We start from the raw sequence: 25,723 nt of genomic DNA on the forward strand, positions 1-25,723 counted from the left end.
ATGCAGCTTTGCCTAAGAAAATGCCAAAGAAAAAGCCTTTGTTACTGTAATTAATTTTAGAAACTTAAATCTACCATTCTTAAAAAACAGCCTATTTAATTCTCTTCAAATGACTGTATGCCTACAGCACCTTTTTGTTTGATGGTTAGGAATACTTAAGAATCAGCTTTCAGCCCTTTCTATTCAGGAACACATGCACCAAAAACTTGGGTTTCATTAGCTTTATTTAAAGGCTGAGCCCAACAAACAAATGTTCCCCTTTTTTTTAACTGTTATAACAAAAACAAGTTGTACTTCAGATCTGTCTTGTAAACTTTTCTAATAATCACTCTGTAGTAACTGGGGCCAATGTGTGAGCACATTTCAAATACAAGTCCCAGATTATCTGATCTCTGCAGTTATGAAGCTTTGCTATGAAGAACGGATAATAGCAATCTAGTCCTTAACACGTCTTCTGTATGTTAAGGTCTAGTATGATTACTTTCGCTCCTTTATTTCAACACTTCTGCTGCTAATAAGACTGAGTGATACTTTTGCCCACTGCAACAGTGAAGTGAGTTGGTCAGCACTTCAGATAACAAGTATGAAGCCTGTGTAAGCAGTGAGCCTGTTGCTTGTGTTTGTTCATTAGACAGATGTACTCCTCCTAGATCGGTGTGCTGGTTGAAATAGTTAGGAACATAAGAACTTAAAGATGCCACTCTAAACCAATCCTTGCTTTTGGCAAACACGGGAAGCTGTTTTATGATACTTTTCCTTCAAGTTCCTCCAATTAAGTTCAATTAAATTGGAGACATATCTAAGATGGTTACTGATAAAATGTAGTTTTATTAAATTATAAATTCCGTAACAAAAACGAGACAGATCAAGAAAGACCTCAAAAACAGAACTACAGGGACAAGATGGCAAAGCCAATTAAAATGCCATGAAGCGTATAGGTAAGAATTTGCAACAAAAGTTAACAGCATTTTTACATTGCCATGGAAGGAAGGTAAATGCTTGCTCTTTGTCTAGGAAACGCACATTTTAACTCCACACATCTATTTTTCTCACATTAAATTAAGCATCCCGCTCACATCCAACATCTTGTCTGCTCCCACATTGCTTTAGTGTTCATACATCAATCCATGCAGAAAGTAGTAAGACACTTAATGCGACAATCAGATAATGAAGACAATTCAGGTTGTACAGTAGATATACATCGGCCAGAAAGGGATAGAGTATCTTCATGGGGAGAATGCTACAAAATAAACACGAGACATTTTCAAGAAAACCGGGTATTGCTAAGCAGCTTTCAAACCATTAACAGGACAACCCAGTTTCTTACAGTTAGTCTTCCAGCTAAGACATGTTAAAAGACTTAAGTAAGTTAGACCAAATCTGTTTCTTCCCTTCACCCCACCCTCCCACCAAACACACTGCTAGGTCTGAGTGCAATGCCAACGTGGACAGAAAATTTACAGATAGGAGACTGAGTTTTTCAATCGCATGGCTCCAGATTTACACTTCAGTGACTGTGCACTGTCCATCTGGCCTCCTAGATCTTACACTTGCATTTGCCACCCCTCCCCCTGCCACTGGTCTATCTTCTCCAGACTGGTTTGTGTTTGCATTCAAGTGTCTCTGCTGGGCAGAGGATGGGTGTTGCTGGAGGGGAGCAGACACATCCTCGCTATCGCTGCTAGCATCCGATTCAGTCTCCTCCACAGAGGTGTCAGGGGCTGGCACCCTACCGGAAGATGATGATTCGTGGTCCTCCTCTCCCTCTCCCCTATGACTCCTTTCGGCCATACTGTCTCCGTTTATTTGTAAGTGGGCAAAAGAGTTCTCCAGAGAAGTGCTTGCATCCGGAGAGGGTGTCGAAGGACTCACGAGCTGACCATCCAGTGATGGCAGGGGCCTAGGAGAAACAGGCACCAGAGGCTGTACAGCTGCAGCGCCCCCAGTCAGTGTGCTGTCCGCACCATCAGCAGAGCTCTCTCGTGCCAGGTTGACACTGTTGGTGTCACAGTCCAACCTAAGCCCAGCCACTCCCTTCTTTGGTATATCTATTATGTCCCGTTTTATTTTCCTGCGCCGTCCGTGCTCATTTCTCCTATACTGAACCATGTTTTCAAGATCTGCTACGTATAAAAACCCAGCAATTAGCATTTCAGTGCTCTTTTTACCCTTGGAAAAGGCATCTTCCAGCTCTCTGCTGGTACGTTCATCATACTGCCACCAACCATTTCTCCCTTCATAGTACCAAGCGTATTCTCCGTTGCCTCTGCTTGCTGCTTTGAGTTCTTCTGGTGATAATAGGGTTGGCTTGTCTAGAAAATCCTCTGGGATCTCCTGCCGGCAGAGCGCACAACGTTTCCCAAGCCAAGAAGCTCCCTTGACACACAGATAGCAGAACACGTGTTTACAAGGCAGACTTACTGGATGGACACACGTTTGCAGACAGATAGCACATTCAGGGACTGTCAGGGAAGGTGCAGCATTAGCACAAGACTCATTTGTCTTCCTGTTTGTGGGAAGCATGTTGATTGAATGATCTATTTCACCACAGCCAGCCATCCTGCAGAAGATCAAAGAGAGGTTTAAGTCAGTTTATTGTGTCAACCTAAACTAGTACCTTTACCTCGCAGTCTGCATAATGAGACGTTTGCCTTAGATTAATATAAAATATCATTTAATGAAGCTCAACTTCTGAAGAAACTTTCGGTTCAATGTCTTTTTTCCCCCTTAGTCAACAGACTAAGCTGAATTTAGGGAGAATTTCTTTTGCTAATCACTAAGCTTTAATTTTCTGCTTCATTTTTAATAGAATACCATGCCAAGCTTGGGAGTTTCCTCAGTCCTCTTCTTGAAGCAGTACTGATTGATTAACTTAATGCAGCCTAAAGGTACTACAAAATGTCCAATCAGCCAGTTATTTTGGAGCATCCTCAGAAAATTGAAAGAAGCTGCGATTCTTTTCCCAAGGGGGTAACCTAACCACAGAACCATCTATTTTCACAATACCGGTGTTTGTCAGTTTGATTAGTGGATTATTGGAACAGTACTTCAGAGTAGGATCCCATAGTACAAAACACACTTGGCAGAAGCACCAGACCATATTCCCACCCTAGGGAAGGGGGTAGTGTATCGCAGGAGATGAAACGCAGCCAGAATCTGATCAGCTTGTGAGCTTCTTTCTCTGGCCATGACTTAATTCTGTCATTACAGATGATTTTTCTAACCAACTGTATGAAAAGAGAGGATAAGACCAAAAAATGTGTAACTGTGCTGCTCTGCCACTTTGTAGCATTTCAGTAGGTGAAATACTCCAGCCTTGACATGCAAAAACCTGCTTACAGATGTTTTAGCCATGGCCATCTTTTTACAGATTGTTTCGTGGTAATTTTCCTTTTATATTCTTACTTATTAGCAATCAAAACAAAACTGTTAAATATCAAACGAGGGAAGAGATTCTGGGAGATGAGGCTTGAAAAGGTGCCTTTTCCCACATTAAATCTCCAAGGAATTTCACAGTATCACAGTCTGGTGCGGGTTGGAAGGGACCTTAGAGATCATCGAGTCCAAACCCCCGGGATTCGAGCCTCCTGTGTAGCAGAGCGGCACTTGTACCACTTGCGCCACAGGGGGATTCGAACCCAGGGCCTCCGGTGTTGCAACGCGGCATTCCTACCACTGCGCCACCGGAGGCGCCCAACTTGGCAGAAATTTGGCAGAATACAGCTCATACTCGGCAAAACAGCCCTCTGGTAAAACTAGTCTTTGTTGTACTGAGAATAGTTAAACCAAAATGATCAGAGACACAGAATGGTGGGGTTGGAAGGGACCGTTAGAGGTGATGCAGTCCCATCTCCTGCTCCACATGACCCAACCAACAGTACCAGATCTGATCAGTCACAGCTTTGTGTTGATTAGTTTTTGGTAACGCGTGAGGACAGTTGTATCACAGTCTGTCTGAACAGCCTGTCCCAGTGTGAGACGTATTTCTAGCAAAACACAACTACCCCAGGAGAAAATCTCCAGTGTTAACTGCAAAAGCCTTGCTGCTTTATGCAAATATATGCCAGGCTATTAAAAAACTAATGCATTATTATAAATATAGATACAGAAGCATATGCGAGTGCTATCTACTTAAAATGTCTCTCTCTATACTATTTCCTTCTAGCACTGTAATTTCCTTTCGAAAGTCCAATGCCTTTCCTTAATCCAGCTATTTTAATCTATTTTTAAAAGCTCTACAGCTCATATTTTCCTGAAGTAGCAATTAAAACTGAAACGTAGATGGATGCAATTGTATCTATTTTTTTCCTGAGATTAAACCCTAATCTGTGTGCTAGTTCTTCACTCAGTGTGACTGTTGCAGAAACGGCTCTACCACCTGGTAATTGTCTTCAGTGTACAGAACAAATCTATGTGCAAGATCCATGCTAGCAGTGTTGTGAACAAGCTGCTTTCTGGCACCCTCACACATTTCGGGTTGCATTTAGGAACAAAACTTTACACCAGAACTAGTTGGTTCTTTATTATGACGAGAAGCGTACTAGAAAAAGGAAGAGAAGCTACTCAGATTTCACAGTACCCGTGGAAATGATTTGATCAGTATCTCACAACAAAAGAGCTGAAAGAGAAATCTATGTATTGATTAATTTCTGCCAACCAGAGCTGAGGAATAAAGACCTGAATCAAGGAACGATTGGATGTTGTATTGAGGGACATGGTTTAGTGGGAGCTATTGGTAATAGGTGAACAGTTGGATTGGATGATCTTTTAGGTCTTTTCCAACCTTGGTGATTCTATGAATTTTCAGATGTTCCCATAATAACATACTGCTGTGAAATAAGGCACAGCAGCTGAGATTTTTGTTTCCATGCTGCAGTTTTACAAAAGCCATCCTTCCCCTAAATACATTTTACAAGCTTATCCTCTTCAATTAAAAGAGAAACAACCAGAAGATTAATAACCGCTATACAAACTATGTATCATAATTAAGAATTAGCAAACTGCTGGGATTAAAAATTAGCTCATTTTGACTAATCAAATTCTGTTAACTCAAGACTAAACTCAAAGCAGTGAGAGTTCTCACTTGTTCACTGCAAGCTCAATTCTGTAGCACCTGAACTGTGTCCAACTGGTCACCTATTAATCTGGGGGTTCTCTGATTCTTTAACAGATCTAAACCTTAACACAGCACATAAACATACAGAAAGGATAAATGTCTTATCTTGAAAGTCTTCAGTGATTTTTAATGACTTGGAAGAAAACGCTGTATGTAAAATTAATACAGCTAGAGGAATAACCTTTTATCTCCAACCAAGCACTACCCAGCAACATAAACTCTTAATAAGAGATAAGCACAACTGCAGTTGCATGTGCTCAGAATGCAGGACAATTGTGCAATTGAAGATTTAGATCAACTAAACTGAGGCTGTCTCCTTTTTGTTTCTAAAGAAAGATCCTAATTAATCCTTTATTGTTAACCTATTTAAGTAACAGACCTAATTCACAGTAGCTTTATACGTACATTTCTATTGAACAGGAAGCCCTTTAGAAAGGAGGAGAAACATCTAGGGCTGCTATTCTGTAAAGCTGTGACTGTAGAAGCAATTTCTATTATTAATAACTAAATACAACCGAGTACAGACTATTTTCCCTGAAATTAACAGCAGTACTTTAGAACAAGACTTAACCAAAAAAGGCCTTATATTAAAATGGTTTTCAAATGCTAAACTTCTGCTATTTTGAAAGCTGGGTAACATTTTGGGTAACAGGAAAAATTACGTTATCGAATAAATCAAACGTCTAATAGAAATTAAATTGACACTTTCTAAAAACAAAATGATTTGAAGTATTTTGATAAGCAGTTCAGGTATTAAAAAAAAGGGAGCAACAAGCATTTAACACTGCATTTTAATAGAAATACAGCCCAAAGCCAACTGAGAAGAAGCTGGTTTACAGTCTTGCCAGATCATACATCCTCTCCTCTTGCCTCTAATATCTTTTTCTTTTAAATTAATATTTAAACCTATATTTCACTGGGTAAGCTTAGGGTGCCTTCAGCAACACACAAAGTACACTGCTATGGACCAGGTAATGTATAAGAGCTGTATGAAAATTCCCCTGACCTACTGGGGCTCTGTCAGAAGAAAAAGTAAATTCCCATAAAGCCACCCCAAAACAGAGTAATTTTTTCAGATTCCAGGTCCAATTCTAACTGAAAGCAGGCAGTCTGTCAAGGAGCTGGCACATATAAGTCCATTCATAAAGCAGCAGCTTACTTCTTCTCAGTAATTTCTACTGGAGCACGTCACAGGACTAAGATGTCCTGTCTTCAGATGCCTCCAGCTAGGATGGCAGGTCCTCCTTCCAAAGGCTGGCTCACTCCTGCCTTGTCCTGCCCAATGCTACACTACTGTGTTTCAGATTCAATGAGTGCTACTGCAAAGCAAACAGTATCACCATTGTAACAGTGTTGTACAGAGGTATGAGCAAGCAAAATACACCACCAGGGTCCTGTTAGAGAAATGGAATTACTATCATTTACCTGACAAGGGCTGTTTTCAATGTACAGAAATATTATCATCAGGCTTTGTCTTATTTTTTGCAATTATCAGTTCTGGCCCACAGTTTGACGTCAATTATTTTGACACCTTAATTTATGCAAGTTATCTTTTCCTAAAGTATTACAAAAGGCAATTATCTTTAGCTATACTAAGTCAATGCCTCATTTCCACAAAGTAACTATGTACACAGAAGGAGAAATGAGATCAAAGATAGGAATACGTTATGTTAATGCAAATTTAGCCTCTAGTATTCGACTTCTTGCATTCTGGGAGTTTAGAATGTAACAACAGCTACCCAAATCCATATGCAGAAAAAAGCCACTTCATATCACATTATCCCAAAGGACTCTCTATCTACTCTTGTATCTCATCTCTAAACAGGCAGCTGTTTGAGGAGAAAACAGTGCACGTAAACGTGGGACTTTCCCTAGGCACTCTCCACAATTCAAGCAGTCTGTTGAATAAGGCCTTCCTTATAACATTTGCTCAGGGAAAGGATCATTTCAGCATAAATACTGTGCTTATAAATACATATCAGACTTAACATACAGACTACAAAGAAATGGAGGAGCAACAACTCCCTGAAAGAACATGGAACACTTTGTATTACAGCCTTCTGTGCCACAGTCTATCCAACGTCTGAACGCTTATCACTAGCAACATCAGAAAGAAATGTTCAGATGACTTCTAAGACACATTACTCAAACATTATTTTCTTTACAGCTGAGCTTCACGTGGCATTCAGTGCAGCTATTTTTAGAGACCGTTCCTAAGGAAAAAATGCAAAAATTAACGTGCCTATCCACTTGTCCTAGCACCTTTTCGAAAGATGGTTCTCCCCTCATCGTTCCTTTGCACATCAATCTGGAGAGCTGCAATCACATTAAAATTCTGGCTCTGCTAATCCGCTCAGACAAGATATGGCGTTTGCTATGATCAAAGAGACAGCTGCAACAAGCTCAGTGCTGTGAATGTGGCGTTCAGTCCTTCATCTTAGGGCTGGCTTTCTACGGTACATCTGTGGGCTTCACTCGAAGCCTTTTATCTATTACCTCTTGCAATCCGCTATTAGAGGTAGCGCATTGTGAGACCAAATGTTATGTGGAGATGGGAGAAGGAGTTCGGGTCATTTCTGACAGATTTCTTGGGGAAAAAAAAGTGTGTGCGTGTAGTTAACGTGTGTAATTATACCTAGAAGAATCCAATTAGGGCATAATTATAGGATTATGGCACAGCAACTTTGTAATTGCTGCACAGCTATTAAAGAGAACTAGTTCACATACTGACTTCAGGTAACCTCCGTGCTTCATTACATTGTTATTTATTTAATAAGCCAGTCCTAGAAATTTTACTAAACGGGATAAAAGACACCTGTGGTTACACACACACACACCCCTTCCTGGACTCCTGCTCCTTTGAAGTAAAGTGGCTGAGAGCCATGTTCTACACTTAGCAATTAACTTCCTACGCTAGAAAAGCGTCTCATATGAGGATTACGCTATCTGTGGCAACCTGCGAGTGTCCCTTCCTCACCAAGCCCACGAGGACTATTGCACACTGATTCTGAAACACTCAGCCCACAACAGATGAAGGACAATCCGACCCACTGGGAATTGGAATTTAAACTTGGCATTGCCAGCTGGGCAACAACTGGTGCCACACTGTGGCTCATCCAGCGTTAACCACCCCTTGTTTCCTTGGCAGGCTGTCAGGACGCCTGCTGGGGAACCTCGTGCCAGCTTCTTCCACACCGTGTTAGGATGCTGAAGCAGTGTCCCTCCTAGGAGACCCATCATCCAAAAACGGCATGAGGTCTTTGATAAAATCATCAAGCTTTTTCACTAGGCCAAGATGAAGTGAAACCATCTCCTGTCAGATCAGTCAGCTGCTGCCTATCAAATTCCCAGTAGCGTATCATAGCCAGGGCATTTTTTCCCTCACTTTTCTACTATTTTGGAGACACAAGTGATAGGAAAAATAGCAACAATAAACACATTTCCAGAAACATAAGAAGCCAGATCCTAAATATAAGTGCACTGTTTGTTATTTACGGCCCTAGGAAATCTTTGTAAATAAAAGTTTATCTTCTTAGGAAAAGAAGAAAACAAAACACCACTGGTAAATTCAACTAAAGCCAGCTTCTCACTCGCTGAAGGCTATCACTTAAACCCTGCCTCAAATGAAAGGTGATCGCACAAGTTCTGCAACACCAGACAGACCACTTTACAACAGTTAGCACAAACTCATTCGTTGACTGCCAGAGGCTGAAAACTGAACAGGTGCAGCGCTACAAAAGAAATGATCAAAGGTAAACGTTCTTCTGTGATTCAATACTTGACTGTTACCATCGGGCTCCCTAACATATATCTCAGTTACTAAGGAAGTAGGGTGGGGGAAGGTAGAAGCAGAGGAAAAAGGATCCCAGAACTCTTCCCTATAGGACAGCGTGAGCCAAATGCTGGTAAAGGAAGGAAGGATGGTGGTGGTTGCTTTATGCTGGTGGTGTTCTGTTTCATAAGGGAGAAAAAATAATAATTATATATATATATGCATATATATATCTCCCATCTGGAGGCCTACTATCACGAGTACAGTATTAGCTAAAGGTATGGAACCTATCTGGTGTTTTTGCAACTGCCTGCAAGCATCGGACAGCACAGCAGGTAAATAATCTCACTGCCTTCTCTCTCTCTCTTAAAATACTTTCAGAAATCAGTGATGTGATAAGGCTTCAAATTCCCTGTCGTTCCTTTAAACAGCATTACTACACTTTAATTTTAAGAAGCTTATGTATCGGTGTGGGTCCGAGTTACAGAAAAACAGTCAAGTGCAGAACAGTCAACCATTTTGATACTGAATGGCTACATATTTATTCAAACTGAATTTCTTCTGCTGTGCTATAAGTGGGAGCCCGTGTCCTACTTCATTTGACTTAAGTGAGGAAAACCTCAGTTTCGCACTCAAATAAGAGGGCACTGACGAAATTCCTGTGGGAAAACAAAGCAAAAATGGGCTCATCTGAAGCTATCGCTGCTTCTGAGAGAGAAATGAAGTACAGGAGCATTGTGACATATAAATTAACATCCACAGAAGGAGGAAAAAAAATAATCATCGATTCCAAGAAAGATTTTTCCCCAACAACACCAAGAGCCTTCCAAACCTTATTTGACAGCCTTCAAAAGTCCTGCAGCTTCATCTCTCTGGGCAATTCCATTACATCTACATGGACGCAGTGGATTTAAGAAGAAACAAAAAGAACAAAACTTTCACTCGGCCATTTAAACAATCGGTACTTTGATTCGCTTGGAAAGAAGCCACAGCGTTAAACCTCACAGGGCTATAAAGCAACTCTGCGCAAACATAAAATATTTAAGATTTACTCAAAGTGACCCAAATCAATATTCAGGTTTTACCGTGCCTTCGGTACAACCGCAAGTGATCACTTTTGGCTGTGCGTTTTCAGAGGCACTTGAAGGCCTATTTTTAAGCAACCCACTGCCCAGAGGCAGCATCTAACAACGCCGCAGCGCTGTACCTTCAGTGTACAGATGTGACAGAACGCTTTAGAGCTCCGCTCCCTATTCTCCCTTTTAATTACCCCCTGCACGCTGCGCTCCCAGCAACAAGCTCTACCCTATTTCTACTTCACGTCGCAGAAAAGTTATGCGAAGACGGAAATAAGACGCCTTAATTGGGGTTTCTTCACATGCAAAAAGCGGACATCCACAGCATGAAAAACCTCGTATTCACCGAGTATTTCGCAATCATTTGTCAGCGGTGACAATACATATAGCACCAAGTGCAGGACCTATTTTTCCGCCCCGCTTTACCACTCCCGAAGGATGCAATTAAAAACCTCGAGCACAGACACATGGAAACAAAAGCACCTGGCGGCCCCGCTCGCAGCTCCTCACGCTCTTCCTGTTGTGCTCGCCGACATCCCTCGCTCCCCCTCCGGCTGCGAGGCTCGGCCGCTGACAGCGGGCGGACAGCAGCCGAGACCCGGCCCGCCGCCCTCCCCTCTCCGCCGGGCCCAGTGTTTCGCGCAGGGCCGCGGCCTCCTCCCTCCTCCCTCGATGGCGAACAGCGACGCCGCGGGACTTGGGCTCCAGCGCGGACAGGAGGGCGGCACCCGCCGGTCCTCGCCCGCCGCAGGGCCGCGGCAGGCCCGCTCCGCCCGCCGGCCTTTTGTTTGGGGCCGGCGCCTACCGCCCGGCCAGGCCTCGGCTCCCTCCCCGATCCCGATCCCGGGGCGGCCGCTGTCAGCGCTGACCGCCCACCCAACCCGGGACTCACCCGCCGGGCCGGGCCGGCTCGCGCCGCTCCGCCGCCACCTGCCGCCGCCTCCGCGGGACGCTCCGACGTCACGGCCGGAGCAGAGCGGGGGAGGCCGCGCCACCGTGACGCCGCGGATCGGGAGGAGCCACAACCGGCTCCGCCGCTGGGGGCCGCGCTCGGGTGACGCCATGGTGCCGCGCCGCCACACCCCGCGCTCGTGATGCCGCCATGGCGACCGGGCCTGGAGCGCACCATCCGCTTTTGGGGGTTCGGTGTCTCCGTCGAACGGAGATTACAGGAAAATAAAGCACCTTGAATGAAGTGTTCTCAGTAATAAATAAACCCGCGTCTGTGTTCCGGGGTCTGACACTTTAGTTCGACTGAGAAAATGCAGTAGTGAACGTATGGTTTCATTTTACGCTCGATGAAGAAATGGTTAAAGGCAATATCAGGTTGTGCCGAAGCTGGTAACCGAAGAATGGTACCTGCAATAACATCGGCCTTCATTGCCAGCTTTAATTTCAGTCCAAATGCATGTTGTGTGCGTATCTTTGTGCTGGCTCCTGCAGCACATCGCCCCGCGTCCAGCAGTGGTTTCCTTAACGTGCATTAGCTGTACCTGTCTATTGCAACTGAAAGCACCACCACTCTTGTCTGTCTGCTTCCTTCGTAGCTCCGTGCCCTCCTTTGTTTCTCTTTGTTACCATTGCCTTCAGCGTCGTCAATCTGGAATTCATGTCTGATACTTGCCACTACATTTTTAATGTGCACAGTGGCTTGAAAAGTAAAGATTCACCAGACTAGTCCTGAGAAGACACCTCCTCCCCTGGCAAGAGTCTGCACCCCCACCATTAATATTCTGCTGATGCTTTGGCAACTGAAAGCTATTAATCATGTTTCAGTCCTTCTATTTATAAAGACTTTCCTTCTGCTTCTTTAGATGTGTGTGATACTATGTAAACCTTTGCAGATATGCAGGTATACTATGAGCTCAGCCCCTACTGCAGGTGACATAGCTGGGGGAAGATAGGAGAAAACAGTCTCCTGCTGTGGCTTGAGTCTGTATCAAAATAGATTTTGGAGAAGCTCCAAGCTTCTCCAGGTCACAATAGCAGCAAAAGAGTAGGTGATTTGTGAATCACAGAATCACACAATGGCGTGGGCTGGAAGAGACCTCAAAACCCACACAATCACAGCCCTCTGCCATGGGCAGTGCTGCCACCCACCAGATCAGGCTGTCCAATGGCCCCATCCAACCTGTCCTTGAGCACCTCCAGGGCTGGGGCATGAATGGGATAGGATATGGAATCGTTTCCCCTTTTCCTCACACCTACAACTTCAGCCACCCCTCTGAACAGAATGAGAAGCTGTGAATCCACCAACATGGCACTAGAGTGACAAGTGTGCCCCTGGTTCCTCTGTGCGGGCAGCCAGAGGAGGGGCTGAGGAGTGAGTTCCAAAGTGAAAACATTAAAAGCAAATATCCTGACAGTGTTTTGATGACACATTTGTTCCATGAAACCCTGTTGCTTGTAGTTCACTGTGTTCCTATCCTCTCAGCTGTTGTAGAGCTCCCCCCACGCGGCTCTAACATTTTCATTAAAGTGATATGTTGTTGCCATCACCAAAGGCTGGCTGGGGTATGGAAAATCTCAAAAAATCTTCCTTTTTAAAAGTTAAATATGTTGTTTCTACAGTACTTGACACAAGATTGTCCTGTGAGTACTGTCACAGCAGTATGGTGGGCCAGAATGACAGTCACTGAGACAAACATACATCTGCATCAGCTCCCCAGAAGTGCAGTTGTTATGGTGAAGTGCAAGGCCTGGCTGGCTGCAAGGTGATCAGCAGCCCTCCAAAGCCTAGGCTTGGGCTTACAACTTTGGTTTTCATTTTGAAGAAAATAATGATGATGATGATGATGATGATGATGATGATGATGATGATGATGATAATAATAATAATAATAATAATAATAATAATAATAATAATAATAATAATAATAATAAAGCAACGAAGAAAAACAACAAAAATCCACAACTACTGCCTTGTAATATAGTGCACTGAAATCCTTTATTTTCCTTACTGCAGTTTCCCAGGATTGAAACTTATTTCAACATCTTCATCACTGACCTGACAGAAATCAGTAAGTTTCTTGACAATATGTGGCAGGAAGGAGACGCTGACACACCAGAAGGCTGTGCTACCATTTAGTGAGATCTGGACAGTCTGGAGAGTTGGACAGAGAGGAACCTGATGGGGTTCGACAGGGGCAAGTGCAGTCCTACACCTGGGGAGGAATAACCACATAGGAATAACCACATACATCAACACAGGTTAAGGGCTGTCCTGCTGTATAAGAGCTCTGCAGGGAAAAACTTGGGTGTCCTTATGGACAACAGGTTGGCCATGAGCAAGTAGTGCATCCTTGTGGCCATGAAGGCCAGTGATTTACGGAGTGCATTAAAAAGGGTGTGGCCAGCAGGCTGTCAGAGGTGATCCTCTCACTCTGCTCTGCCCTGGTGAGGCCACATCTGAAGAACTGTGTCCAATTTTGGGCCTCCTGTTTCAAGAAGGACAGGGATCTCCTAGAGGGAGTCCAGGAGAGGGCTACAAAGATGATGAGGGGCCTGGAGCATCGTTCTTATGAGGAGAGGCTGAGAAATTTTCAGAAATTACATCTTCTTGTAAACTAGCTGGAGTCACAAGATCTTTGATGAAAAACTATTAGAGCTAGAGCTATTATGCCTACATTTTATTTTAATGGAAAGAAAGCAAAATATCACAAATGTGCTGCAGTGATCATCATCTTTCATTTAATGAAATGGAAATTGCAGTTTCCTTTTGTATCACTAGGTGGTATATGGTAACTGTGGGGAAACTGTGTTCTTCAAACTGTGTTGGTTGAATAGAGGTATTTCTCTCCCAGTCCAGCTAATGTACTGAGCAGATTCCTGGACTGCAGACTAAATGTGTGCAAAACTATTCCTGACAAGAACTAAAACTTGTACCAAACAGTGGCTGTAAGAAGGAGCTTCTTTTTATGACTTCACTAGTCTTTTCTCCACAAAGAAGGAAGACAGAGTTGTTATGATAAAATATGAGAAGGAAATGAATGTCAATCAGTGCTTAAAATAATGCCACCACATTAACCGTTGTGCCATTTTTGTCATTATTACCTCTGTGAGACACTCAAGATGGGACTGTTAAATTAAGGCTGATGTTGCAGATGGAAACTATGAAATATCACCAGCTTTCACATTTGTTTTATAGTGTTCTCGGAGAGTATAACAGTGTAGAGCAGAAAAGTGTGTTTCTTAGTGGCATGAACTCTGAGCCGACAGGATCTCATTGAGGATTTGAGGCATCCATAGTGCTTACGGGATGGTTAGTATAGCTTGCAAAAACACTATTTTAATATTAAAAAAGAATAGAGTTAAAGGCTCATTATTCTGATACCCACACAGCTCCAACACAGTACTTACACCAACCTTTCATTTATGCTTGTAAGTAGCCTCACTCAATCCAGCAGGATAGATTGCCCAGTGGATATCTGTGTGCTTCACTGCTGCTGCCTTGCAATCCCCTTACACTGGTCCAGGTCATATACAAAGGTTTCTATGTCCTCTTCTTCCTACAGAAGAGGACAAGAAATGATCTGAAAGCAATTGAGTATTTCTAAACATTGTGTGGATCTCCCCCAGTGGAAAAGAAGGACAAAACGACATGCTGGTTGAATTCTCTGACAAACTACTTTAAAAATATAATGATCAGGCTCCCCCACTACCACCATTTATCAGGAAGAGGTACTTCAGCAGAAGATAAATGATTTGCAATCTCAAGTGAAGGAATGCATTTTCTGCAGCCCAGAGTGCAATGCCCTTTCTCGCTGTCTGCTTAGTGCCTTAATGTCGGCCACTTCCTGCTCATCATGTTAGTTCTAGTGGTCCTAATTGTTCTGATTGAGTGTGAGTCAGTTTTGTGGGTTTCAAAGAACGACAAAAATTAGCTGCAACAATACCATACTGCTCTCTGGACCCAAAGGAAGATGGTAAGCAAAAAGCAGAATGCTGAGAGGAAAAGTTCACAAAAACATTACTGTGCCTTTGGGACCCAGACTTCAGAGGGTACAGCTTTCTAATCTCTGCTCTGGCATGAGCTTTCCCAAATCATAAGTAAATTTAGCTTTCTGTGAGATGGATTTTAACATTTACCTGTCTCATGGGGGCCTCATTTGGGTTTGTTAGTTAAAATCCTTTGAAAATGGAAAGAATAAAATGATAGCATTCTGCTGACGTCATCGTCCTCTCCAGGCTCCAAAGCGTCATCAGGGAATGCTCTGAGGAAAGCAGTTGTTTCTCAGTTGTGGTTACTTACATTTATACTTTACCGTGTATGCTTGAGCTTGTAACTGCTTGGATTTCCTTTATGGCATTTTTTTGTCATTTCTTCATTTTCTGGTAATGCTGCCCTGGAAGTTACTCCACCTGGGAGCTGGACTTTTTCCCATCAGTTCATAATTATTGTTTTCACTGGATGTAGAGGGAGATGAAGAGTCATATGGGAGAGCTTTCTGATGTGTGAATTAGATTCACACATCTGGAATATTAGATTGGAGGTTGTTTGTGGTTTAGATCTGATTTATTAATCCTGAAAAGCTTTTGATGTTTTCATGCATCATTAATATGGGAGAATATGTATTGTTTCAAAAGGTTCAGGTAAGCAGATTAGGCATTGTGTTCTTTTATTCCAAGTTCTCACATGAGCTGCATATAATAAAGAGTTCTAATTATGGGGAGCATTAAATGCTGTGATAAAGAGTAATAAAATAATGGTGTTCCTGTCTTTTGGTTTCTGGCAGTGCCGCCAAAGGTCACGTGGGGTTGATATTGCAAACGGATGAGGAGCCTCAGTTCACCACTCCACCTGATTTAGAATAGGACGTTACTATGAGCTCAGTTCTGGCCTCTGTTCCTCTGGTTAGCACTCTCCTCCAGAATTTATTTTTCTGCTGTCAGTTAATTCTTTCAGATGTATGATGGTCACTTCTGCCGCTGCTGTCATTCTCTCTCCAAGGAAGTTGTGGTGGGGCTCTTTAAATTCAGGCAAAAGGTACAAGTTTTCCAATAACTCTGAAACAATCCCTGACAAATCTGATTTTGTATGTCTCATTTTTATGTCACCGTTTGGCACTGCTGACTTAGCTGCATATTGGATAGTGCCATAGAGACACTTCACTGCTGTGTGCAGTTCCATAGAGTTTACCAGACTTTCAGATGCTTACATCAGCAATGAATAATGCATAGCCTTTAAAACACAGGGCAGGTGAATAACAAGATGACTTTGGTGCCTCCTTCCCTGTATAAATCCCTAGATTTATACCAAGACTAAATTTATGACATCGATTTACTTGAGCACTCAAAGCCATCCTCATAATTCATGTCAAGCAGTGTGCTGCAGCTATGTTGTTCCACTGAGCACTTATTAAATTCATTGCTGTTGTAAGAACATAACTCCTTGAGTGAAGCAACATTGGGTTGTACAAATTGATTCCTATGATTTCATCCAAGACTCAATTAGAGCTAATACAATGGGACAGTGAAAGAAAGTAGAATGTGATTGTAATGTCATAGGTGTATGTTTGGTGGCCCTGCTAGGCAGGGGGGTTGGAACTACATGATCCTTGAGGTCCCTTCCAACCCGGGTAATTCTGTGATTCTGTGATTCTGTGATAAGGCTTGAAGAGCTTTATTATATGAATTAGTAGGTTAAGTTCTTTCTGATTCATCTTACGGACTCTTCATGTCTATAGATTTCAAAGATTAAGCAGTACATTTTTAAGGAGACGTAGTGCTTTGATTTGATGAAACACCATTTGCACTTTTACTTGCATTTCCATAGAACAAAGGCTACCCATATGTTTTTAAGAAATGTGCACAGTTTTGTGCATCTTCATATATTGAGTCATGGATGCATCTTGTTCTGTGCTCTGTGGCAAAATTACTGTGATGCTCTAGCTCAGCATTCTGATTTTACATTCTATGAAGGTTGAGGTAAATTAGCCTTGGTGAGTTTGGTCCAGCTTGATTTTACATTGACTAATAGTGTTGACTGAGCAGTTATTTGCATTACCTAGCTTATTACAACTCATAACACCCATTTCAGATGCTGGTAAAGTAATAGTAGGAGGAATAAATTGCAGAATTCTGCAAGAGAAGAAAGATTTGCCAGCTCTGCAGAGGAATATTTGGGATGTGGGATATCTAGACAGATGGGCTGGGCAGTTTGGGATTACTGACTGAGTGTGAAAGCTGGACATTTCTGCTGAAAAGTTTGGCAAAGGTGTAATTTCTCATTGCATAGTTTTGCTTGATATCATCAGGCTACGTCCTTCAGTACAGGGACTGTTATCTATCCTCATTCCTCTTTGATTCATTGAAGAGTCACTGAATCTTCTTCTTCTATGAGCACATAAGCTCATATTGGAGAGGAGCCTGGGAAGATGATTAGACTGAGAAGTGTAGATAGGGTGTGACTTTTATTTTAAATGCATTTAAAATTGTCACCTCACTTTAGACTAATTCAATTAGGCAGTTAGTTCAGTTATGGCAGCTTAAGAGCTGATGGTCTCAGTTCAGTACCCGTAACTGTCTTTGTATAATCTCTTAAACCAGAAGGAAGTAAATCAAAGCTAGGTCACACTAAATAAGATTCAATCTGAGTCTCAAAAACAATTCAGCCTTTATATGTTGGTTTCTGCCTAACTGCCCACTTTAGTCTGTAGAGATGTAACAGATGTCTTGTGCCTTTTCAGATGCTGTGGAGTTTCTGAGACATAAACTTGGGGCTGGCAGATATGACACAGTGCCTTTGGGATACCCACATCCCTGTGCAGTAACTGGATATCATACATGCACCTCAGGGCATCTCATATGGCACTCCATACTTCAGGCAGTTGCCCTCAGTTCTTAGTCAGGATAGTCAGAAGAGTCTCTGGATCAAATCAGCTTACTCTAAGGTGGACACCAAAGATCAGAAGCAATCCCTGCGACATCTAATGATGTTTTAGAGATAAAGTAAGAAGTATGCATTGCCACTAGTGTGACATGAGCCTTACAGGAGACCCATGCCCTCTGTGGAAGTTGCACTATTATAAGCAATGTAAAATGTCTCTGGTCCTCTCTATTTGGACAGTTGAATTATTCTTCAGGGCTCACTGGCTATATTGTCTGTACTCACCTGACAACAGTAACAGGAGTTTGGACACATAGGACACTGTGTAAATGCTGAGAAATGGTCAAGTTCATCTCAGACTGAACCTCATCCTTTATCTCAGAACTAGGAAATTCATGGTGAGAGGCTGATGGGCCACAGCCTGGTAAGCTCAGGTAAGCACCCGAGACTGGTGTTTCTTAGCAGGAATCATGATTGCCTGTGCCCATTAGGCATGTGCTGAGAGAAGCCAAAGGTCTTCAGAGTGGCTGTGAACAAAAGAGAGGCTGCTGCTCGCAAGGCTGTCAGCTGCCAAACTATTCAAAGCTGCAAAAGCATTTTTATCCTGATGGAAGTTGTTGAAGAATTGCATCAGGTTAGCTTACCCTTGTGACCTTTCTTCATGTACAATGAGCTATGCATAAAAATTCCTGCTGTGCGATGGCAATGAGGGGACTGTACAACATAAATAAGGAATGCCAAAGTTGACAGCTTTCCACTGTCTGTCTGTGGGAAGTGCTGTGGAATAACACCATAATAGAATGATTACTGTAATATTACTTAACAATGGCACTCTTACTGATAATTGAGCATGTTTAAATTAGGAAATACCATTTCTCATTATGCAGTGAAAGACAGTATTGTTAACAACTGGTAGCCATAACTTAACCAGGTAATTGCAGGTATATATGAACCATGTTCTTGTTTGATTAAATTGGTTTACTCAATAGTTGAGGGCTTATTGTAATATGATAGTTGTAATATACTGTGTTATTTCAGAACAAAAGCAGAATAAAGGCTAAAGGGTATTCAGTGGAACAAACTGCCTCCTGCATGCAAATAAGTTATCCAGTCACTGTTGTAAACAAGAAGCATTGTTTTCTGCCAGACTTGTAACAGAGAAATCATTATTTGTCTACCCCTTGCACTGAAGAACAACCGTCTATATTTTGAGAATTAAAACCATAATTAAGCTATTATCATGAGCCCACAAAACAAGAATGAGGAAAATGATAGTATTGGGCCCCTCTGAATCTCAGATCTCCAATTAGCAACCCCTGAATCAATGGTTCACAGTTTGCCCATATAAGGATAGCTTTGCTTGGCTCTCTGTTGGTTATGGAGGCATCATGCTGTGAGCCAGCCAAGTCACTGCAATGCCTCTTGTTACCCAACTGCCAAGCAAGACACTGCCAGGTTAGACAAAATCTCATTGGGATGTCCTTCGAACACCTTGGGAGGGGACGATAGGCCCTACTTGGAATTGGAACCCAAAAAACTGTACAGCAGCACTCTGAGTGACAATCAGCAGTCACAGGCTTTTCTAGAGCCAATGTAAATAGGTAGAAACCATTACTAGTGACCTTTGGTGTTCATTTGACTCTTCTTTGGGTGCAGCTGGAAATCCTGCTCTTGATCATTGTGTCTGTGTAGAATGTTGGAAAACAGAGTGAAAAAGGACAAAAGTGATCTTTCAAAGGTTCTGCCACGAAGCACACCCTCTACATTACAACTGAGGATATACAGATTTGAAATATGTATTTGTTCCATATTATTTATAATTGTCAGATCAGGCCAAGATCTTCATAGGTCATATGTTTCATATGTGTTATTAATATCTCATTGAATTTAAAAGCAAATATTGTTCAGATCATCTCAACACTGCAACAAACAGTAAAAGTTAGTAAGAAGTCTCCCCATCGGTCATTAATATCTCTCAAGCTTCCATAGAAAATAAGGAATGAGTGAGAACAGTGTATCTAAATCATTTGCTACATTACCTAAGACAGCAGAGGGTGCAAAAACAACTTCAGATTTGGAAAATCAAATCTGCAGTGAGTATATATATATAGAGGGAGAGCAGTCTTCATTTGACATGAGTCACTTACATCTTAGCTCTGAATTTAAGGCTGAAGCTGATTGTCAAAAGAGTCTGAAATATACTGGAAGTGAAGGGCCAAAACAAAATCAAGAGGACTATTTTTTTCCTTCCTGAAATAGAAACTTTCAGGAAAAAACACAATCCTGAGCAAGAAGCAATTAAGATCCAGGTGAAGTATGTTTTACTAGCATACTGTCCTCACCAAATTTTCTATTCCAGCTGTTTTTCATGTAGCTTCATTCTTCCTTTATGGTTCTTCCAGCTGGAAAGCTGGTAAGCATTGATCTGGGATGCTGGGTCTCTCCTGTAGTTCATATTCTTCAGTCATGATGTAAAGTAATGTCTTTTGGCAGAAGGTGTATTACTGGGAAGTTGGTTGCGCTAGAGAGGTTGTGATCTATTCAGTGTGTGAGAAGTCAGCAATTGCTCAGATGCATTAACAAGTCCATCCCTCGGCTCCATTGCCTCAGACTAGCACTGTATATTGCCAACACCTGTCAACCTTTGCAGTGAGTTGTGAGCAGCATAGCCTTCAAGCCTGTAACTAGGCTCTTGTTTTGCTTCCTGCAACTCCTTTAATCACTGATTCCTTAGTGCTGATATTTTACTTGTGCTACTTAGGTAGGTAAATTATTGTGGCATTGGGAAGGGCCACCTGTGACAGGGAAGAAGGAGTTGGGGGCTTCTAATCTATGCTAAGACTTTTGAGAAATCTAGAAGAGTCCTTCTTCATTAATTATAGACATGTATTATATTATATAACACATATTATATGTGTGTATCTTAAGATGGCAGAATCAACAGATCTTAAAATTTCATCCATCTGCCTAGAGAACAACTAGTGAGGCTGCCTCTACATTGCCATATCCCATCCATCCCTCTGCCAAGTGCTGGGCAGAGGAGCAGATTTCTTTGGGAGTCAGTGGGGTTGTGATGACTGTGCTCCCTCTGCTGCTTTCTCTTCACATTTAACTGGAGCACGCTGCAGCACTTGAACTGCTGTGTTGAAGTCTGTGCTAGAGAAGATTTGCCGAGCTGGACTGAGTTGTGCTGTGTGGCTGACATGGTCATTAAAAGGGTCCTACAGATCTGTCCTGTCGCTGTCTGTGGGAGTGGCCACATGGATAATATCAGAAAGGGCTCTGCTCTCTGTATCTTTCAGTTGCAGTAAAGCTGCAGCTTTAGCTGCTAACAGGTACCATTGATCCCATGGGAAGTTTTCCGTATGCAAATATGGCCAAGGATTGATGAAAATGTTAATGGGTTGTCTGCACAGTTCCTTCCCAATCTTCACCAAAATCATGAAGATGAATTACAAATTTTAAGTCTGGAAGGTAAAACAATTCTCTCCATGAGCAGCCAAAGGAAGGAGGCCTAATTTCCTTTAAATTCAGGTCTTCTGGCCCCAGCTATTCTCTTTTCCACCTCTTGCAGACAGCTCTGGAGCTCTGCTTGTGCTGGCTGACAAGCAAGGCCTCTCTATCTTTTTAAAGTCAGGATTAAACTGGCCAGCAAGCTGGAAAGTTGCTGGCACAGCTGGCTGACAGGTGGATAACATGGCACTAAAAGCTTTGTTCCTGTAAGAAAGGAGATTATAGAGTTTGGTATTTTGTATATTTCTTCTGAATTTGGAAGATTTGCTGTTCATTTGAGTCACTGAGAAACAGAGAGACTTAAGTTTTGTTTGGAAAAAAATAAGAAACACTGTGAGTATTTTTGTCTGAATGCATGACAATGGGAACTAGGTGTGCAAGCATTGCACATTCTGAGAAGAGGTAAAATTGTAGACTGGCTATGGGACGAAGTGATATTTTAGTTTTACCTATCTAGATTTCTCAGAGTGTTTGTCATGTGTTGCAGTTTTCTCTCTCCCCTCACCGGGTGTTATTGTTTTGTATATACAGAAAATAGACGTGAGATTTAGACATGTAAAGAACTCCATTGCTCTGCTTCCTTCAGCTGTCCTCCAAGTGACTCTTGTTCATGGCCATATCCATCTCAGCCTCATTGCTGTATATCTGTTATCTGCTTCATAGATACAGTTAGATGCAGAAAATTTGTAACAAAAGATGGCAAGAGAAAATCCTAGGAGATTAACATAGTCCACCCTTCTCTTCTAATGCTGGACTACCATATACCTCTGTTATTTAATGGCTATTTTTCTAACTTGTGTTTACTGAGGTTCATTGTCAGAGGCTCCAGAGTTTCCTTATGGTATTGCTTCCACTGACTCCCTTCTTTTGTCATAAAATATTGTTTTAAATGTCTCATCCAGATATCCCTTTCTGTAGTTGAAAAGTGCAACATCTCTTTAGCTTGTTCTTGCTGAAAGACCACTGTTACATACCTGAAGGATGTAACCCTTTCATTTGATCTTCTCTGGCCTAGCAGAATTTCATCTTTCTGCTTCACAAATACCCATGGGAATCTTCTCAGACTTTGCTGAAGACTTGTCAGAGTTTCCTTCTTGTGCTTCACTGAGTAAAGAGGCTGCCTGTGCATCAGACCAGCCAAACTCCAAGTAAGTGTCCCAAGCACTTTTTCGTGGCCTGGCAGCAGATCTCACACAAGACAGCACAACTTGTGCTGACAGCTTTATATAGATCAGCCACTGTTATTGTTTACATAAAAATGAAACCTTAACTGCAGATATGTGTCACTGAATTAAAACCAAATCAAGTTAAAAGCTGTTTAAGAAACTGTGCAGTGTTGTCAGTGTATCCTCTAAATTAGCTACTACCTAGATGCTTGTTTATAGCTTGCAAAGAACAGCCCACTTTCAAATTAATATTGAAATTCCTAATGGTACTGTCAACCATATTTGAAAACATGGCAGTTCTTGCTTTCCCACGAAGGGAGATAGCTGAAGGATGATGAAGATGCTTCTGCAGATCTCGCTTTTAGTAATACACAGTACAATGTGTGGTGCTATTAGTATGATTTTTTATGAAGTAATATTGCAGTAAAAGCTGGTTACAAAACACACTAGGCAGGATTTATGGGCCTGAAATTATGACTATCCAGCATTCCTGACCAATGACTTACTTATTCTTGTAGTCAGAAGACAAAGTTTTCTATATTGAAAAATAGTTGATGCCTCTTTAATTACAGCTTAGGTACAACACAGGCATTGTGCTTTTTAACCACCCACTGATAGTAACTGAACTGCAGTGGACCTGTGTTTCCTAATGTATGAAATTGCTCCTAGGAGTCTACAGGACCCATGAGAAAATTGCAAAGAATTCTTACTTATCCCTGAGCAAGTGTTCCTCGCCTGAATAAAACTTCTAAGTCTTTCTAAAAGCTTCATTCTTAAGACCTTATATTAAGGTGGCCCCCTAATGGTGTATGAGAATCTTGGCTTAAGGTGCCCAGCTGACTTTCAAATACTTACTTTTAATTACCGGGCTTTTCTATCCCCAGGGATTAGTCTTGAAAATGCAAGTCTCAGGGTTCATGTACTTAAGAAATTATCTTATATTGACATTTCTCTCTTGTATAACAAAGCAAAACAAATCAAAACAATAAAATTATCTCTCAAGGAAATTTCCACTAACTTGGGAATGCTTGTTTGTTCTTCTCCTAACCTGTTAGGAGCAAGAACAGTGCGTCTGGACTTCAGTAATGCATTAGACACTGCAAATGTGGCATTGTAGGAAACAGAATTTAAAGAATCTACAGATGAGAGATGGTAATTACATCATTTGATGCACTACTGAAGCCCAGAAAATGCCAGAAAGGCAATGGAACCCCTATGGAGTAGGATATGTGCTTGTACTTCAGATCATATGGAGAGCTATCACTGAAAGCTACTCCAAAAAGGATTTGTCTAAATAGAGAATGGAGAGTGGCTCAGTCCTCACTATCCATTAACAAGAATGCAAGCCACTTCATTAACACTGAAGAAGAATGTAAGTTACTGCAGATCCCAGATCATTAGGAAATGAGTTGAGCATCAGTGGGGAGAAGAATGATACAGAAATAATGTGGTATATTACAAACATTTAGAAGTGGGCCATGCCTTGGCAGCCCAAGAGATCAGGCTGTGCTCTTGGGATTCATTTCAGGGATGACTAGGGGAGATTAATACATGGAAATATTCCCTCTCGGTCTTTAAAAATGTCTAAAACTGTAATGGTATTTCATCTTTTTTAGAGGAGTGTGATTGAAAACCCAATCTTTCCCCAGTCCTTCTGTCTTTGATCCTAATGCAGATTCATGTGCACACAGGTCTTCCAAGGCATGCAGTCAGCAGCATGAATTAGCAATCCTACATGTGGTCCATCTACTAGACAGAAAGTGTCTGGGATAGGGGCTAGTGGGTAGGAATGTCATTTAGAAAGGTATAACAAAAATCTTGAAAAACTAGATACTTACTGCACTCTTGGAACTATCAAAGTCACTCTTCAGTGGAAGAGAGAGGTTGGAAAAGCAGTAATATCTGAAGTACTGCTGTTAATAGCTTAGCAGCAAGACTTAAGCATCTGACATAGAGCTAGCATCAAAAAGTGGCAGAACTGTGCACATCTGCCTCTGTTCAAGATATCTGTTCTTAAAGCAGGATAAGAGAATGCTCCTTATTCAGGTTTTCTTGCTTGAAAAGCCAGATGCTCTTCCACCAGCTAGTAGAATAGTAACAGAGGGAAGAAACAGATGATATGATGACCACTGCTTAGGATATTGCTTCTCCAATAAGTAGCAGTCATGCAGTGATGTCCATCAGTGTCATGTAGAGGCAGTTTGCCCATTTTTAGTCCTCTCCAGCTGTATGAGACTATGATCCCTGTTCCAAACAATAGAATTGTTGGTATCTTCATGACAGATTTGCTGCCATTTGCTTACTAGAGGTTTATTTTATGAACAAAATATGACAGTGGGGTAAACCTCTCTTTCTCATTTTGAATTACAGTTTTGCTGTAAGATCTTTTTCAAAGTTTGCCTCATTGTTCAACTTTGACACTGGAATAAAACAATATTAGAGTTATCATAAGAAAATAAATACCCTTGAACAGGTTGCATTACCTGCAAAATGTCATTCATCTTTCCTCCCTCCTAGAAGCTTATTTTAGGGAAGTATGGAGTACACTGATAATATTTACAAGGATAAAATCATCCATAAAAACATGTATTTTGTGCTGCAGTATGGAGTAGAAAGAGGAACTGCCCTCCTGTTATTTACACATATGCAAAAAAATGAATCACAAAAGCATTTATTTCATTTCTTTCTCTGGAAGAATACCTGTCTCACTAGTGCAAGGTGGTGGTTCCTGTACTGATTGCCCCAAACATCTGTAGAACTTTGTTAACCAGCTCAGCAATAGGTATGCTGGAGTAGGCTACAAATCAGTAGAGATTATTTCATGCATGTATTAAATAATAATGAGAGTATGTTTTACAGCCTCTTACTCATCCTCCTGTTCTCATATCTGCCTTAATTTGTCTTTTCTCTAGTTCCCTCTTGTAGGTACATCAAAAATTAAATAAATAGAAATCTTGTGAGTGTATCAGGAGAGCAAGGCAGAAAGTTCTGTGCTTGTTATTAACCTTTGCATGAATAGTCCAGATTGGGCATGGTAATGCTGAGACAGAAATTGGAGCCACAAGACTCTGAAATACATTTTAGGCAACTCCTAGAAAATACTTAGTACAGTCTAAAAAGGAGTATCAAATGGCGAATTTTGAAAATCCTTAAAGGTCTGTTTTCTTGCTAACATGTGCATCATCATTCTCAGACAACTTTATATCTAAAAAGATGGTTAGTAAATGTTACTCAGTCAAGATGCTCTTCTAG

The 25,723-nt window shown here is 41.7% G+C and overlaps 2 protein-coding genes across 8 annotated transcripts in view; one reads left to right on the forward strand and one right to left on the reverse strand.

The window, feature by feature from the left end:
* The window catches only part of ECHDC1 (ethylmalonyl-CoA decarboxylase 1), a 115,085-nt gene that overhangs the window by 38,481 nt on the left and 50,881 nt on the right, over window positions 1–25,723 (forward strand). The window contains exon 8 of one of the 6 annotated variants that reach the window (XM_085541706.1): window positions 22,324–22,393. The exons of 2 other annotated variants lie outside the window; for them this stretch is intronic. In XM_085541706.1, the coding sequence (XP_085397832.1) occupies window positions 22,324–22,378 (55 nt within the window). In that variant the 3' untranslated portion in view covers window positions 22,379–22,393. Of the gene's footprint in view, window positions 1–8,652; window positions 9,676–22,323; window positions 22,394–25,723 lie in introns of those variants that run through there. 3 more of the 6 variants (XM_085541710.1, XM_085541709.1, XM_085541707.1) reach the window with 3 other exon arrangements.
* RNF146 (ring finger protein 146) lies at window positions 809–10,926 on the reverse strand. Of its 2 annotated transcripts, none has more exons than XM_015858536.3 (2): window positions 10,857–10,926; window positions 809–2,560 (listed from the first exon to the last, which is right to left on the reverse strand). In XM_015858536.3, the coding sequence occupies exon 2, from the start codon at window positions 2,557–2,559 to the stop codon at window positions 1,501–1,503; it is 1,059 nt and encodes a 352-aa protein (XP_015714022.1). In that variant the 5' UTR covers window position 2,560; window positions 10,857–10,926; the 3' UTR covers window positions 809–1,500. The 2 variants fall into 2 exon arrangements, with proteins under 2 accessions (XP_015714022.1, XP_015714023.1); XM_015858537.3 differs by having other exon boundaries at window positions 10,448–10,926.

The sequence above is a fragment of the Coturnix japonica genome, chromosome 3 (assembly GCF_054131305.1).
Source record: "Coturnix japonica strain WE chromosome 3, WE-NBRP24, whole genome shotgun sequence".
Taxonomy (NCBI): Eukaryota; Metazoa; Chordata; class Aves; order Galliformes; family Phasianidae; genus Coturnix; species Coturnix japonica.